This window comes from Embiotoca jacksoni, unplaced genomic scaffold (assembly GCF_022577435.1).
Source record: "Embiotoca jacksoni isolate LCO1_2020_lvr unplaced genomic scaffold, fEmbJac1.0.p SCAF_11, whole genome shotgun sequence".
NCBI lineage: Eukaryota > Metazoa > Chordata > Actinopteri > Embiotocidae > Embiotoca > Embiotoca jacksoni.
In genome coordinates this window covers 6,518,210-6,534,385 of record NW_027185241.1, presented here as the reverse complement: position 1 = coordinate 6,534,385, position 16,176 = coordinate 6,518,210, and the positions used below count along the sequence as shown (strand labels likewise).

Here is a 16,176-nt window from a genome sequence, read left to right as displayed (position 1 = left end):
GAATGAAAGCTCACAATTTAGTCTTCTGTAAAACACTCTTTGATACCCCTGCATTCCTTTTGAGCCCCCGGGGGAATTCTTCAGGAGATTTCTCTTAACTTCTTTGCTCAGATCAAAAGATCCCAGGATGCCCTCGGATGTTGTGAAGGGGGCGGAAGGAGGAAAGCATTTCTCTGAAGCTAGCTGCAGCCCTCCCCCCATCTTGTAACCGTGTTCCTTTGACAGCGTCCTCCATTGTGGGTCATTATGGAGGACAACAGTGAGATATACAATCTAACACCGCTAGATAGCACTGTTAGCTCAAGCTGATTAATATCACTGCGGTACTCCCCTCAATACATGCGTGTGCACGCATAGCGAAAAAGGAGTCCTTGTCGCTGATACACAAGAGTTTGCCGGGTTTAGTACTAGTAGACATAAAATGCTTTTATTATTACGGATATAGAGGCAAAAAGTTTGAGCTGACATTCTATGGCATTGAGTAATCACTGTTTTTTGATGTTTTGTTTTTCAGATGCACATCATCAGAGGCAACAGGCAAAGGTTACATGTCATGCAAACTAGATAAATAACTCTGTATGTGTACCTTTGCTATAAAGTTAATCATCCACTGGCAATAATGTAGTGCTCTTAGTTAAAAAAAAGGAAAGAGGAAAAATATACATACAGTATGTAAACAGTCAAAGAAATTGCACTTTCTTGGCTTGTTATTAGAAGCCACACTACTGAAAGAGAGCAGAAGTTTAACACTGGAAAAAAAACGAAGTCACTGTCACTGATTGTCTGACCAAAAACAAAAGTATGCTCAGCTAAAAAAAAAAAAAAAAGAGACAAATTATGTAATTCTACAAAAAAACAAAAAAAAAATCATATACAATCATAGTCAGTTGTAAGGAGAAATGTCTGATATATTGGTCAGCTAAATAATCTGTTAAAAATATCTTAGTAAAATGAAAGATTTGATTATTAAGTTTTGTTTATAATTCAGATAGTACTGTCATGTATAATACTAATTTTACACGCTACCGCTGATAGAAGGAAAACAGGTCTCTCTATGTACTGTACATTCACATGAAACTAAACATTACTGCCACTAAGTGGATTAGCCCAATGCTCCTAAAATGAGGACAGTCTACGATCCATCTGTACAGAAATATGACCTCCAATCCTCACATATTCACAACTTAAAAAACAACGGAAGTTCTTACATAGTCCTTATCAGAGGAGATATTGCTTTTAAAGACTGCATGAGTTCGCTTAGGTACATACACAAGACAACATGGCACTTCTACAGAGCATTTGGGGCAAATCAATTCTCGTTTTCGTTCCCTTTTCCTCCCTCCTTTCTCTCCCACCCAAGGACATTCTGATTGTCAATGCTCTGAAGCAAAGAGTGAAACATTCTCAAAGGCAGTCTGAAGTAAACAAAAACACTTTGTACACGTCTACCTCCCCTCCCTCAGAAGCAATACTGAAAATAGTTAACAATAAACATTCCTATCGTGAATATATTTTGTCCATTTCTTTAGCAGACAGTAGTCAGGCTGTCTTCTCTCTTATTTTCTTTTTTCAAAAAAATAACTTCTTTCTTAAAACCTCATTAGAAATTCTCTTGCAGCGATGCCAAAATTCCTATCACTAAGCCCACCCCCTCCCCTGCCTATTCACTGGTACATAGCAGACACTGTCTTGGTAAAGTGAAGAAAAACCCTAACACTGTCTCAACAGCTTTTAACTGGCTCACTTCTCCTCGTGCCATTTCCCAAAGGTGCAATGTGACTTTGAAAGCTTAACAAGTGAATGAGGGTTCGATTTTGACCTACTTAGGGCTCAGGCTCCATTTTTGTTCCCCTCGGGCAGCTTGTGAGCTCCTCGTCTCTTTGAAACTTCAGAGCCAAAACGCTGAGTACCATGTACAGTAAGTCCACTGTCAAATCACCCTCGCAATGTCTGTCTTTCCCAATTTGCTTAAGGTGCTGAAGTAAGAGCAGTCAAAGTGTATGTGTGTGTTTATAGTGGGTCCACTCAGCATACATACAGTCTTTAGTGTGCTTGTTCATCCAGCACTAGTGCAAATTCATTTCAGCTGGTCTGTTTCTTTCTTTCATCCGGGACAGTCATCCCTCGCCACTTGGACAAAAGATGAGTTGCCATGGTTTCATCCTTGGTGTGATGCCCTTCAGAGCGCTAGGTTCAACACACTCATCTGTCAGTGTGTGAGATGTCTTTCTTGCATTTTCAGCTGCTATAATTCTCAAGCTCCCTTTTCCTTTCCTTTGCTCGTTCTGTGTGGCACTGCTGTGGTTAATAGCAGTGTCATGACATCAGTTTGTCCAGTGGTGGGCCTGGTCCCTTCCTCAGAGTGGTCCCACCTACATAAAGAGGAGGTACTATTAACAAAACAATGCATGTACTTCGGTCTCTCTCCTGTTTCTGCAGCTGATGCTCCACTTACCTCTTTCTGTTAGCTTATGAATGCTGCAGGGTCAAAAGTAAATCATTCAGCCGTTTCCTTCTCTTTTCTCTGCTGCAGACCTCTACTTCCCCTCGTTTCTCTTCCTCTCTCTCCTCCTCTTCTCTGTTCTGGGTTTTGGTGGGCTGAAGACAACAAGTATGCTCAACTAATTACAAAAGCAGATTTTTTTTTTTATTCTTGTGGAAATTTGCATTGTTAAAATAAAAGATTATTTTTCTTAGGTGTGTAGTGTTCGATTTGTTAACTCACACAGGGGCTGGCAGTGCATGAGCTGGAGGTGTCCTGATTTAGTTGGTGAGGGTCACTGCTGATAACCGTCACCTCCACGCCCACTGGGTGATCTGAGGGTCAAAGGTCAAACAGTATTCTGCATGTTAGTGAAAGCGGTGCAGGAGGGCATGAAAACAGCACGTTACTTCTTTTACAGATATATCTTTGGTTGTGCAACCGTCCTTATTTCCCCTTGATTTCTATCTGCAATCAGTCAGGGAGTCTTTGATGGAAACTGTGTGGTTTCACTGCTAATGGGGAAAGTTGATGCCTGCTGGGTTCTTGGACACCAGCAGTGGATGACAGAAATGGGGAAACATTTCTGCAAGCTGAAATCTGTGGTTGGAAAACCACTTAGTTTGTGCTGCTTGAGTATGATATGGGGAGACAAGCCAAATATGAGGAGGACAGGCTGTAAGCAGAGGACAGAACACACATACGTGCGCACATTAAATAATAGACACAACACAGGACTGGACACAAACAGAAATCTACACACATGTACAGTAAAAATGAAAATATGTTGAGTTCAACCACATACACGTATGCATACACAAACACCTACAGAAACAAAAACTAACACACACACTTGCTTCATGGACCTGACTTGATGTGGCTGTCGTCCTCATTGGCTCCATCACAGGATGGACGTCGCGAGTCGTCCTCCTCTCCGTCTCCGTCTGCGTCTCTCTCTCTCTCCCTCTCGATCCTCATTCGGATCTGTCTGTCTCTCACGAGCTCCCAGTTCCTCACAAGGAACACGTGGTGTTTCACCACAAAGCTCCTGGCCCGGCACACAGGGAGATATATTAACCACCGACACTGACATCAGTTCAGTAACAGTGCATTAATTAGGTAATCGTGAAAAGTGAGTCACTGTGTTCTTTCCATACCTCTCAGTGCTGGTCAAAGGATCCATGTCGAGGTGAGGGAACAAGTTGGTTATGTCACTAGAGCTCTCCTCCTGTGCAATAAAAATAAAATGGAAGAGATGCATGTAATTTTTAGAGAACAAATTATTAAAGCCATATTCGTCAGTGGAATAAAAACAACTTCAAGCCATAAAACTCACTGCTGTGTGCTGAGGGAATACCGTCCTCTCTTTCAGCCGGCCTGAGGGAATCAGAGAGACAAAAAAAACCAGTATGATACTGGATCAGAGTATTGATCTGACACATCAGCTAAACCTGACATTACACATCTAATAATGGCGACTCACAGTAACGCCGCTTCCTCTTCAGGGGGACAGCAGGCTGCTGTTGAAGCTGTAACCAAATACCATGCGAATTACATCCTGGTACAATTATAACACTCCAAAAATCAAAAAATGTTCTCAATTTCTGAATCTGTGTTACGACGCACGAGTGTACCTGGTTGTGCTGCCACAGCCACATCACATCATAGGGCAGCTGGAAATGAATTCGCTTTAGCCTCAGGTACTTCCCTGGAGAGGACAAAGGGAGCTTGGATAAACTATCACAGCAAAAACAACATACTAGCAGTGTTTACGCTTTCTTATATACTCACCAACGTGTATGGGAGCAGGTAAAAGGCTATAGTCGTTCTCCCCTGGTGTGTACTCCATACTCTCTCTGCAGTTCTTTTGGGCTTGGGAGGGAGGACTAGGAAAGACACACAATAAATAAATACCAGTAAAAAGGACTGATAACAGATAAATGTTATAATTGTTTGTTTATGGATTCAGTGAACTTACTCTGTAGTTTTGTAATCATCAGAGTAAAGACCTGCCCTCAGGAACTTCTTCCTGGGAGGACCATCAGCTCGCTCATCTCTTTGGATGGTTACTGGTTGGGGCGGAGCCTGGTCCACATCTGATTGGCTAAAACATTCAGGGAGGATGTCACACTCTGGATTATCCTCGGTGACACTAAAAGAAAGCATGAAGAGAGAGATAGAATGATAGAGAGGAAAAAGAGAAAGAGAGAAAAGGCACTGGTTTAGCACACAGTGCTGAAAACAGTGGGTTAATAATACGGTAGTGAGTGGTTGTATTGAATTTTCAAGTCAACCAGCTCCGGTGTTTACCTCTGATGACATGGAGAGTCACCGTGTTTTCTCTTCCGTCCTCTCTTCCTCTTCGCCTGCAACTCCAACTCTGTCACCTGCTGCGCTGTGTCGCCTCCTCCTTGGTCTCTCTCTGGCACTCTTTCTTCTTTCCTCACTCCCACATCTCTGTTGTGGCTGTATCCTGGCAAGAGGTCAGGTGATGACATGGATGGAGTTGCAGAAGAGTGTGTGGGGGAGGATACGGCGGAGGGCAGTGGGTGCTTCCTGGGCCGTCCTGGCCTTCTTTTGTTTTTCACCGCCACACTCTCTGGTGTTGGCACAGTTTTCTGCTGCCTCCGGCTTCTTGAGTCACCTTGTAAACCTGCAGTCATTGAAATAGAAAGAGGGAGGGAGGGGTTGAGGCAGACAGAGGCAGGGGGTGAGGGTGGGGTGTAAGTTGCGGAGAGGAAATGAGACAGATGTGGATCAGTGATTGAGCCAGCAGGAGGTGTGAGGTGAGGCCAGTCTGGTCTGGGCTGGGCTGAGTCATGCGGATGGGCCACAGATTAGGTGAGTCACAACATTTCCTCTGACCAGTTCACTTCTGGGAAATGCATTAAGAAGTGATTTATGTACACACACACACACTGCAAAAAATACAAGAGACAAACAGTGCAGAATGCATACTCTTTTACTGAGCATTGTTTTTCCACATTCAGTTAATGTGGAACACAATCTCAAAAAGCTGAGTAGACAAAGTGAGTAAAAAGTGTGCGTTTGTGTGACCGCGCTAGCGTGCCATACTTCAAAACACATGTTAGATGGTGAATGGATGTCAAATGTATTCCACCTCTTTCAAAAACAACATCTTCCCTTCAAAAGCTCTCTTTGCCCCCAGTCTGACCTCCGTACCATCTCTTCATCAATCTCTCCTGAGGTCATCTATCTTTTTGTTCCATTTTCCACAGCCACTGACAAAACTGACCACTCTTTCCTTATTGGATTTTTCCAAGTCAAATAGGCCCTGTTGGCCAGCAGTAAGAAATAGGCTGAGCTTTAAATAGCCAATCTGGTGGTTAACTAATGACTGTGTTCACTGGGTAGCCCTGGGCTGCAACAGCGTGCGGTTCACTGCAGACCAGGAAGATTTCAAAGATTTTCTGGCAGATTCCCATCAAGATGCTGCCCTCCTGCTATAACACTTTTTAAAAATTCCAACAGAGAGTGCTTGCTGAGTGACTGTGTGCCTGTCTGGCCCATCTCTTGCAAAGCACAGGGAGTCTGAAATTGGCTATAAAAAGAATGGAGTCTGATTTCCTCTTAAACACCCTCCAGGCTTTGATGTTTGTGCTCAACAACACCTGAGAAAAAGCAAGTCTGTCACTATATTGGGCAAACTACTTGTGCCTCAGTTTCATCTCCACATTGTGCAAATATACAAATCTGTCATACTGTCTCAGTGAAAAGAGGCTCTTGGCACAAAACCTATTCCCTCAGCTAGCTGTCATTCAGCTGCAATTGTCATATGTCAGTGATAGGCACAGTGGATGCTAGACTCTCCGTTTAATCTAGTTTCTTGTCAGGATTGTATATATTCATATTTTCTGCCAATGAAACAGTAACAGAATACAACTGTGCATAAGCACCAAAGCAATCAATAACAATTTTTGTAGCATTCATCAGCACAAACAGTATCCGGCCAGAGAAATACTATCATGCCAACATAGCCTCATACTGAGTCATCCAGGAGAAGCACAGACTTATCAGCGATCAACTCATTCACACAACAATTGATCAAATCATTCATCCTCACCTGCTTCTCTCCTCTCCGTCCACGCTGGTTCATCTCTCCTCCATGACCTGTCCCCACTTCCTGAATTCCTACAGGTCAATCCACTCCTCAGACCCCTCTCCCCTGTTGCCATGGCAGCAGATGTGAATAGATTGGTGTGAGTTGGTGACGGGGGTGTCCTGTACAGGTGTGACTCTTGAACATCCTCGCCGTCTTCGTCCTCTCCATCCGATGCAGCCAGTCTGCCGGTGTGCTGGTCTCCAGTGAAACCTCGCCAGCTGGGGTTTGAGTTTCCAAATCCTGTACCTCCCAGGCCCCCAAATTTCGTCCAGCTCTGGCCCAAGCCGCCCCAACCTCCCCCAAATGAAGATAGGTGAGAGGAGCCGAGTCCCAGTGAGGTGAGAGATGTGTGTTTGTACCTCTCCGCTGAAGATGACGAGGCAGCAGAGAAGGAATCATTTCCTTTCTCACATAACCAAGGTGATTCCTTAGAGAGCATACTCCTTGTTCCTCTCACTCCTTTCCTTCCTCCTTCTCCTTGCCCCAGAATGAACCCTGACCTTGGCTTTGAACTCGCCAGCCCCTCTCTTTCCATGCCATCCTCCTCCTCATCTTCATGTAACTCCTCTTCGTCATCCATGTCCCGCTCGCAGTGCCTGTGACGATGTTTATGTTTGTGTTTGTGGTCGCTCCTCCCACAGCCACAAGAGAGGCTGGATGTGAACCCTGAGCTGAGATGTGGGCCTCCTCCACTGCCTCCCCCTATTTCTCCCTCGGCCTCTCCTCCTAAAGCTCCCTCCCTCAGCAGCCTACTCCTGCGCCTGTGGAATCTGGCGGGGTTGAGGAGGAAGTGAGCATGGTGGGGCTGATGGGGGCCATATTGGTGATGAGATGGAAGCGGGTAAGAGCTGGGGAGGTGGTGGTAAAGTGTTGTGGCAGGGGGATAGCTGCTGTAAAAGCCCATATTTTCAATGGTCTCCTGGAACTTTGAAAGGCAGCCACATTGCCTGCGGTCTGGCTTCCTGTTACAGTGGCAGGGGTAGAAAGGCTGAGGGGGAAAGGACGGATTGGCAGGGAAAGATGAAGGGTGAGGCGAGTAGAAGCCATTTAGATTGATCCTAAAGATGTTGGAGCGGAGGGAATGAGAGGATGAGTGATGTCGCCTTCCTCCAGCAGCATTTGCACTTCCATCAAAGCCCTGTCCCAGGCCAGTCCTCGCCCAACTTCGCCGTCCGATGTGGACCTCACTGAACTGACTGATCAGATCTTCTAGTTCAGCCAGAAACTCTGGATCCTGCATGTGCAGCTGCTGGTGCCTCTTCTTATGCTTATTCTTCTGTCTCTTCAGTGCATTGTGGCCAAGGCAAGGATAATAGTCCAAATGAGTGCACTTGTTGTGTCCTGGGCAGGGGCAAGGGCACAAGCAAGTACAAGAAGAGGAACAGTCGTAGTCTCTACGTCTGTGCCGGTGTCTGTCTCTGTGCCGCTCCACCGAATTTGAGTTGGTCACAGGGTTTGCGAGTCGGGGCATGTGTGAAAGGGGTGAAGAGACCGGAGAGGGACGGTCCACAAGAGAAGAAGGGTGTCTTTGACCCCCTAGCATCACTCCTGACCCCTGACCCAACCTCAGCATGCCTCGAGCTCCCCTCATCTCCCCTCGCTCAGAGACACTGTTGTTATCCGTTCCAATCCCGCTGTCACTCGGCAGCGTCTCTTCACTGTGTGACTCACTCCTGGGGGAGGGGGTGGCCTCTTTCAGGTGGCCGGGAGAGCCAGGTGTGTGATGCAGGGGAGGGGTGGGACAAGAGAGCTTACATGATGATTGATGAAAGGGGAAGTGGTGCCTTCCCTGACACGGACAACTCTTTTTCACAAAGGGAGAGAGGGATGAGGAAGAAGGGGGACGGGGGGAGGTGCAGGAGGAAGATGGAGAGGGCAGGGAGAAGGGGTGAGGAAAAAGCAGGGAAGATGAGTGTTCTGTGAGGCTGCCTTCGCTGTAAGGACTCTGGGCCCCACTGGAGTGGGTGAGAGATGGCGAGGGAAAGGGATGAGAGGGAGGAGGCTGGAGTTGGTTGGAAGAGAAGAGAGATGTTTCAGAGGGATTGGTAAACAGAGACGGCTGAGTGGAGCTCTGGGGGATTGAATTAAGGTTAGCTGTTTGGGATTTAGGCTTACGTCCTCGCCTCTTACCCATGTAGATGGTCCCTCTCTTGCTAACATTGATCTGAGGGCCCAGCTTACTCCCGAAGGAGGAAGACAGGGCTGAGAGTGTGTGTACTGTTGTAGCCTCTATCGATTTACACATTCTTAGAGAGGTCTCGCCATCGGCTGCCGCCCCTACCCTTCCCTCCTTTCCAACATAACCAGACAGCATTACTTTGTGAAGTCTCCTCTTCTTTCTTTTCTTCATCTCGTTAATCAGCCTCCTGATCTTTAGTTGCCTGTTCCCCTTTTCAGGAGGATGAAAATCGTTTCTCCCTTCTGTATGATCAGTGTGATGCAGTGCATCTCCACCCCGGACCTCGGGGAGTGGTCGTTTGGGAGGACGGCCCCGCTTCTTCGGGCTGGATTTAGGCTGAGCGGCACACTGCATTGTTGGACTTGGCTCCAGCACAGGGGCTTTCTGAACTCCGTCACACCCCAGAAGAGGCACCTCAGTTGGGATTTCGTTCGGGGAAATTCGAGGGGGAGGTTCATCCAAACTTGAGTTGCGGGATTTAGGGCGACCCCGTTTTCGGACAGTGTTTATGGGGCATCTGGAAGTGGAAGCAGGGGGGCTAGAATCTGATGTGGGGTGATTCTGCTTCGGGGTTGGAGGTTTGGTTGCAGAAGACAGAGGGGAGGAGCTGCTGGTTATGAAGCTAGAGGGTGCAGGGTGTGACTCATCACTTTGCTCAATAGTGGCTTTGGCAGGAAGGGGAGTCTTGGGATTCTGGGGGAAATTTAGTGAAGGATTACGTAGAGAATCTAAAGGGGCTTCCTGATTTTCCGCCCTCTGAGCCCGGTGCGCCAGCTTGGTCCAGCTGGGCCTTCTGGCTTTACGTTTCTTGAGCGGTCGGCTGTCCTGCTCTTGGGGGGAGGAGGGGGGAGAAATAGGAGCATGGGCAGAAGGCGTGGGCAGAGAGGGCGGAGCAGAAGAAGAGGGGTGGCTTGGAGGCACAGATAAATGTCTTGAGACGTCCTGTTCTTTTGATTTACTGGTGTCACCTGTTGTTGTTGCTGGCTCAGCTTGTTTCACTGGCTTGCCACTGTCATCTGTCTTTTCTTTCTCATCTGCTCTGCCTGGATTGACTACTTTACAGGTTTTATCTAATTTACCATTATCTGCTGTTTCACCACATTTTGCATTATTATCCTCTGTTTTTTGTCTATCAGGACTAAGCTTACCCCTCTTTTTCTCAGCCTTTCCTCTCTCGCTCTTTAGCTCATCCCTCCATATATCATCCGTTCTATGTCTTTCATCCTTTTCTTTACCATGTCTTGATTTTCCATCCTTTGCTTTCTCCTTTTTTTTCTTCTTCACTTCCTCCTTTCTGTTCTCACTCTTTGCTTTGTCAGCCTCCAATCTATCACGCTTTGATTTCTTGTCTCTCCGTTTCTCTTTCTTTGCTTTCCTCTCTTTCTCTCTTTTTTTCTCTAGCAGGGGCTGTAGCGAGGGATCCTGAACTTGTGATTGGGCAGAGGAGAGATCCACAGAGGGAGAAGACTGTGGTTTGGGGTTGACTGAGTTATAGGAAGGCGAGTCTGGCCTACTCTTATTGGAAAAGATAAGTTCTTTATGGGTGCTAGTGGAGACTGGAGGTCTTGTCAAGGAGTCCATGGAAGAAACAGAGGAGGAACTGCTGTGTTTTCCGACTTTGTTTTTCGATGAGGAAGAAGTGCCAAGGACGTTGGCAGAGCCTTTCCCATTTGATAGTCCCTTCTGTTTCGTTGTCTGTACCAAACCATTATGTTTCTTGGAGGTGTTTCCGTCATTCCCGCTTTCCAGTGCAGAAACTGTCTGGTTGCAGGGGGTGGAATGAGTAGTTGAATTTGTCTGGCCTGTTGTGGGTGAGCAGGGTTTGGGTCCAGCAGGAACCGGCTGGCCATTGACACTTGGAAGCTTGTCTTTCTTCACTCTCTCTGATGAGCCATTTGAATTCACCTCTGTCTTATTGGCCAGCTTGATGGGAACCTGGGGAATGCAAACACACAATCTCATATCAATGTCCTAGACAGCAACAGCTTTGCCATCCATTAGTTTGCTGTTGACGACAGTGAAAGACAATGAGAAAGAGACAATAACTGAAATGCTTTTGTTATTGTCCGCCCATTAAAAGAGGGAGTGAGAATAAAGTGACTCAATCAGGCAGAGAAACGAGGGCATACTGAGGAGAAGGAGAGAGTGAGGTGATGGAAACAGGAATGGGGATGACACAGAAAGGAGAAATACAAAGGCAGAAACAGAGAGGAAGGGAGTGGGACAGGGACAGAGGGGGAGTGAAAGATAAATGAGAGCAGGTAGAGAAAAGAGGGGATGTAAAAATAGAAGAGGGACAGATATAGAGAGCCAAGCACAGACAGAAAGAGTGCAAGAGAGCTTTGCTATTGGTAGCTATAAATTGCCACTAATACAGATGAGAAGGCTTGACATTTCATACTTGTTCTGTAATTTTGGCACGCTAGAGCTTGAGTGGCGTTTGTGCGGCCAAAGCCATAAGCTTCCCCTTGGTGATTGTCATAAAGACTGATGGACCAATGTCTGTAATAACTCCGAGTGGTTGCCGTGCTGTTGTCCTATTTATAGGTCTGTTTATTCAAATGTGCTGCTTATGTTTCAGTATTGAGACAATAGCTCAATTGACCATATTACAGCTGAGCTCAAAGCCAGGTGCTTTTGCACCATGTGAGCGAATCTATAAGCCTGGTGCTTAACTGTGAAAACCAAAACAGAGTTACAGCACACATGTGCTATTAACAATGTATGAATACCTTCACTCACTGCAACCCTCAGTTTAATTTTTTCCATCTTAAGCTAACTTCACTTCGTGGCAGATGTAATGTCGTAGAGAAGCTTTATGTCTGTAAGGCTAATTGTGCCTGACATTGACTTACCTGTTTGGCAGACTTGGTCCCTTGGCTGGTTATGGCCGGGACCGGGGCAGGGGTGGAAGCTGTAGTAAATGTTGATGATAACGACAGTGGCTGCGATGTGGAAGATGTTGATGATAATGATGATGACGATGATGATGGTGTAAGTGGTGGTGAAGCAGCAGATGCAGTTTGCTTAGATGTGGTCTGGACAGCATCCAAGCCTGAGCGTTGCTCTCTGTTTGCCTCGTCTGGGGAAGAGCTGGTTTTACTCTGCTGGCCTGCTCCTCCTTTTCCATCCCCCCTCAGCAGTGCCCCCCTGGCTTGTCTCTGATAGGTCCTGATGGTGGGCTTGCAGACGTAGCTCTCTAAGATCTTGGGCGGTTTCTTGGTGCGCTTAGCCTGAAGTCCAATCCGGACTCGTACATTCCCCTCAGGGCAGCTCGTCTCTCTGCCAGAGATCTGAAGCTGCTGCTGCCCTACGCCTCCACAGCGCCCCTCGATGAGCAACTCCAGCACTTCCCCCTTGTCTCCTTCTCTCTTTCTTCCTGCTCCTCTTTTCTCCTCCTCCTTTTTCCCCACGTCACCAATCTCCCCCTCACCTCTCCTCTTTTTCTCTCCCACTTGGTCCTGTTCAGCGTCTCCAGGTGCAGAGGGGGAGTCCAGAGTGGAGGTTGTGGTCGGAGGGGTTCCCCCCTTCACTCTCTGGTCCATCAGAGAAGTCAGGGGGGAGTAACAGGATGCTGTGGGGTTCCCAGTATAACACTTTTAAATGACCCTGGTGGGGTCAAAGGTGAAAAGCACCTTTGCAGGTGAAGCTCTGAGCGGTTACAAAAAAAAGATCCTGTAACAGTCCGAGTACTGTCGAGTGTTTTCATCCAGCGAGAGAAGGTCTCTCTCCTGTCCTTTAGGCTTGAACTGAGATGGAGTAAATATGAGGCAGAGAGAAAGACAGAAAGATAGAGAGGCCAGTGATTAGTCATTTCAGTGAGCTCAGATGCTGAGTCGCAGCAACACAGGAATTGAGGGGAAATTCCCCTTCCTGCAGGCAGCTGTAGAGGGGTGCTAAAGCCTGCGTCCACAGAGATGATCTCATCATACAGAAAACCCGGGGGCCCAATCAACATCACAGATTCACAGAATGTTGGTATTAACCGGAAGAACAACTTACTCACATTCCCCAAATACAGACTCGGCTTAGTTTCCTTAAACAATCCGTAAATAACAGCAGCTCTGAAAGACAGCAAACACTCCCTAAACCTCTACCATGTCACTTGTGTTCTAATCCTGACTGCCTCTCCGCAAATCAATATATCAATCAATCAGCTCCTGACTAATTCAAACACTTGATCCAGTCTCCTCCCCTCCTCTCCCTGGTGTCTTTGCGCCTTCTGTTCTCAGCTACTCCCACAAACACTTCTCCACCCACCCTTCCCGCTGCTGTACTTTCTTTTCTCTCCGAAACTCCCCTTTTCATGTTTGGCAGTAAGCTTTTGCATGCATTCTCTATTAGTCCCATCCACTCTCCCTCCCTCTCGCTCTCCCTCTCTCTCTCTGTAGACCACACAGTAAAATGGTCAACTCATACACTGTATCCATGTTAATCAGAACCATATTTCCTCCTCCACGTCGTTCTTTTCCTCCTCTCCAGCCTAAATCCCTCCATTCACAGTCCGACCATTCCCCTCCTCCCCTTTCAGTAGTGGTAACACAAATCCGTAGGAAAGGGTAAAACTTATTTTTGGAAAGGAGTGCAAATTCCTCCTCCTCCCATTGCTTCCTCTAAGTCAAGTAAGCTTTTCATTGACCCCATTGTAAGTGGACTTTTAATGTGACATTACAGCAAAGTAACACACCCTAAAATAACATTCTCCTCACCAGAAAAACTTTCTCTCTCACTCGTATTGCGTCCAGGCGAGAACGTATTGAAGAGAAGCAGCATCTTCTATCATGCTTCCTTCATTATTCTCTTTCTCTCATTAAGGGAGACACTCATCCATTTTCTAATAAAACACACCCGGCCTAGCATTCTTGCCGCTCTCTCTCTCTCTCTCTCTCGCTCTCTCTGGAGAGCCTCTTATGAAATAGCTCATCTGTCTCTCAACGCACCGAACTGCCCCCTTAAACTTACAAGAGCATCTCAGATAATGTTTTCATTTAAGAGCTCTGTGGGCTATCTCTCCTGCCTCTGGGTCCCTCCACACCCAAACCCTTTGCCTTGAATCATACCGAGCTCAAATCAACATCTGTTCCAGTAACTCCTGTTATGTAACAGTTTTGGAAAGAATTTCAAGGCCAAACCTCCTTACAATAAATTAAAATGAGCCCAGAGATGGACAGTGGTCCTCTTGAATGTCCACTCTCAGTATGAACTCTGCTCCAGTAGCCTGACTTGTATGAGGAGGATTCAGGTATCAGGGGAAGATATGGGGAACTGTCTTGTTGTGCAAGGTGACTATAAGAGGAGAGTGAGAGTGGCAGGTTTTCAAACGTAAAAGGGCAAGCCCATTCAACATCAGTCAAAGTGCATACTAATAGCTTTTTATACTCTCCAGAGCTATACCTCTCAAACATAACTCAAAATTATTCCAACATTAGACCAGCAGCTATTTCCAGTGACAGGATGATGGGTGGACTTGACACTGTAGTCAGTGTGGTTCCTCGGGAGCGCTGAAGCAACGATTAAATCATGATAATGGCCCACCATATTTCCAGCCATCATCACCATGCCATGACAGTGTTATCATCAATAACTACAACACCATTATCCTCTGCCTGACAACAGCATGAGCACAGCTGGAAATTGGGCACCCGTGATGGCATCTCAGATTATTGAGCCATGAAGCCTCACAGTCAGGGCAGCCATATACAGGGAACTTTCTCACGTGAGTCTCCCTCCTCCTCCTCTTCACTCTCTTTGGCTCTCTCGCACACACACTTTTTTTTCCCCCCCTCTACCTAGTGTATTAGAAGTGTGTTGGTCGTACATTTTGTACCCAGGTCGCAGCTACGTAGGTTGACTGATGTTGCTACTGTAGATACAGTATGGGCAGTGGCGGTATTACCGCACTGGAGCAACCTATCACTGGTTTACTGAGGACGTCAACAGGAGCTTCCTTCTCCATAATGACTTTGCGCACCTCGGAAAATCACTATCCCCCTGAAGCTGTCGCACTTACAAATGATACACACACACACGTGTTGTTGTTGTCGTCACTGCTATCTCCATAATAAAATATATCGCACATTTAAGCGCCCTAAAACATACACGGTTGCAAATTGAAACTCAACATGGAAGTGGGAGGCTACGATGTCGCATCAAAATGTGCTCGCTTGGTGGTGTTTGTTATGTGGATTAGTCCCGATCCACCTTTTTCTCTTCTATCTGTCCTCTGCCAGTCCTCTTCTGCTAGTGTCAGCAACATTGAAATAAGAAATATCACCATGCAAGGGGAACAGAGGGGAAACACACTCAGCAACAAGGGATAAAATTAGCGCAAAGCGGATACATAAAATTTCCCCTAACCTTCTGTGCTTTGAGCTCGCTGATGATGACAGGCCTGCACACATTAATACAGACTGCCATGACAATCTGTAATAAGGCTACGTAGGCTACTTACCCGAGAGCGCGTCCCAGAGCCAACTGCGTTTAGGCAGGAGGTTAAGGTGTTGCTGTCCTGCTCTTCGCACCAACAGAAATCCACAGCTTTTGGTGCATTAGATGTTGCTTTGATTACATAACTAAGGCCAGCGGAGGTTAAAACACCTCCTAAAACCGAGTTTCAGTCCCGTCAGAGCGCAGAGCCTACTGTGCAACAACATTGGCGCGGGTGTTTTCATAATCATACATTCGACAATCTCCGTCGGCGCGCCTCCGCAGCTAGGTGGCGGACTGGTTACACTGGATCTTATTTTGCCCACTTCTCTCGGGGAAAGTTACATCGCTCCCGCCAGTTATAATGGCTCAGATTGTTCTCTCGTATGCACACGGGCTGCTGGGACGACGGGCTGCAGCTGTGTGAGTGCTGCGTTACAGGCTGACACCGCGCAGAGGGGTCGGTGGATTTGCGGGAATGCAATTGCGTGGCCATTTTCGTGTGGCCAGAGGAGGAGATAAAACGGCGAACACAGCACAGGATCTCATTGCGGTTCATAATAGGCGATTGGGGAGGGCTATTTAGACGCTTAATAAAATGGCGACGACTTGGCTAAAGTAGGCTGCTGGCAGGATTTTGGGGAGCAGCTCAAAAGTTGCGTCGCGTAATGTAATACAGGATTCAGTTTACAGTAGTGGGTCATGCAAACAGTGCTGTTAGCACTTATTGAAAAGTTAATATGGGAGAGCTGTTTATCGTGGATCAGTTAACAAAGCATATCGATCCAAAACTATAACGCCCCCCTACACACACACACAGACACAGACACATGTACACGAACACACGCAGTATCTGTACAACATCAAAACAATACACATTTTAACCATATTTTAGTACGAACATAGAACAATAACTAATGATGAAATAATAATAATATGTAGAAATAAGTAGTAATACACAACCTA

The 16,176-nt window shown here is 46.6% G+C and overlaps 1 protein-coding gene across 5 annotated transcripts; it reads right to left on the bottom strand.

Moving 5' to 3' along the window:
- Window positions 1–400: 400 nt before the first annotated feature.
- Window positions 401–15,743, bottom strand: LOC138194191 (histone-lysine N-methyltransferase ASH1L-like). Of its 5 annotated transcripts, XM_069142726.1 has the most exons (14): window positions 15,236–15,741; window positions 11,640–12,533; window positions 6,567–10,719; window positions 4,793–5,135; window positions 4,461–4,634; window positions 4,274–4,368; window positions 4,117–4,190; window positions 3,966–4,011; window positions 3,819–3,859; window positions 3,640–3,710; window positions 3,349–3,530; window positions 2,726–2,817; window positions 2,456–2,598; window positions 401–2,372 (listed from the first exon to the last, which is right to left on the bottom strand). In XM_069142726.1, exons 2-13 carry the CDS (start codon window positions 12,327–12,329, stop codon window positions 2,470–2,472), a joined length of 6,090 nt encoding a protein of 2,029 aa, XP_068998827.1. In that variant the 5' UTR covers window positions 12,330–12,533; window positions 15,236–15,741; the 3' UTR covers window positions 401–2,372; window positions 2,456–2,469. The 5 variants fall into 5 exon arrangements, 4 of the variants coding, with proteins under 4 accessions (XP_068998827.1, XP_068998828.1, XP_068998829.1 ...); XR_011177911.1 differs by lacking the exon at window positions 401–2,372 and having other exon boundaries at window positions 2,507–2,598; window positions 3,354–3,530; XM_069142727.1 differs by lacking the exons at window positions 401–2,372; window positions 2,456–2,598 and having other exon boundaries at window positions 2,727–2,817; window positions 3,336–3,530; window positions 15,236–15,742.
- Between the last annotated feature and the right edge of the window lie 433 nt (window positions 15,744–16,176).

Bases quoted from the DNA above. Each gene is read 5' to 3' on its own strand.
- LOC138194191 (XM_069142726.1), bottom strand. From the start codon at position 12,329: ATGGACCAGAGAGTGAAGGGGGGAACCCCTCCGACCACAACCTCCACT. The intron at 4,635-4,792 runs GTAAACACCGGA...GCTTTCTTTTAG, and splicing joins GACTCTCCATGTCATCAGAG to TGTCACCGAGGATAATCCAG. The intron at 4,191-4,273 runs GTGAGTATATAA...TGTCCTCTCCAG, and splicing joins ACCTGCTCCCATACACGTTG to GGAAGTACCTGAGGCTAAAG.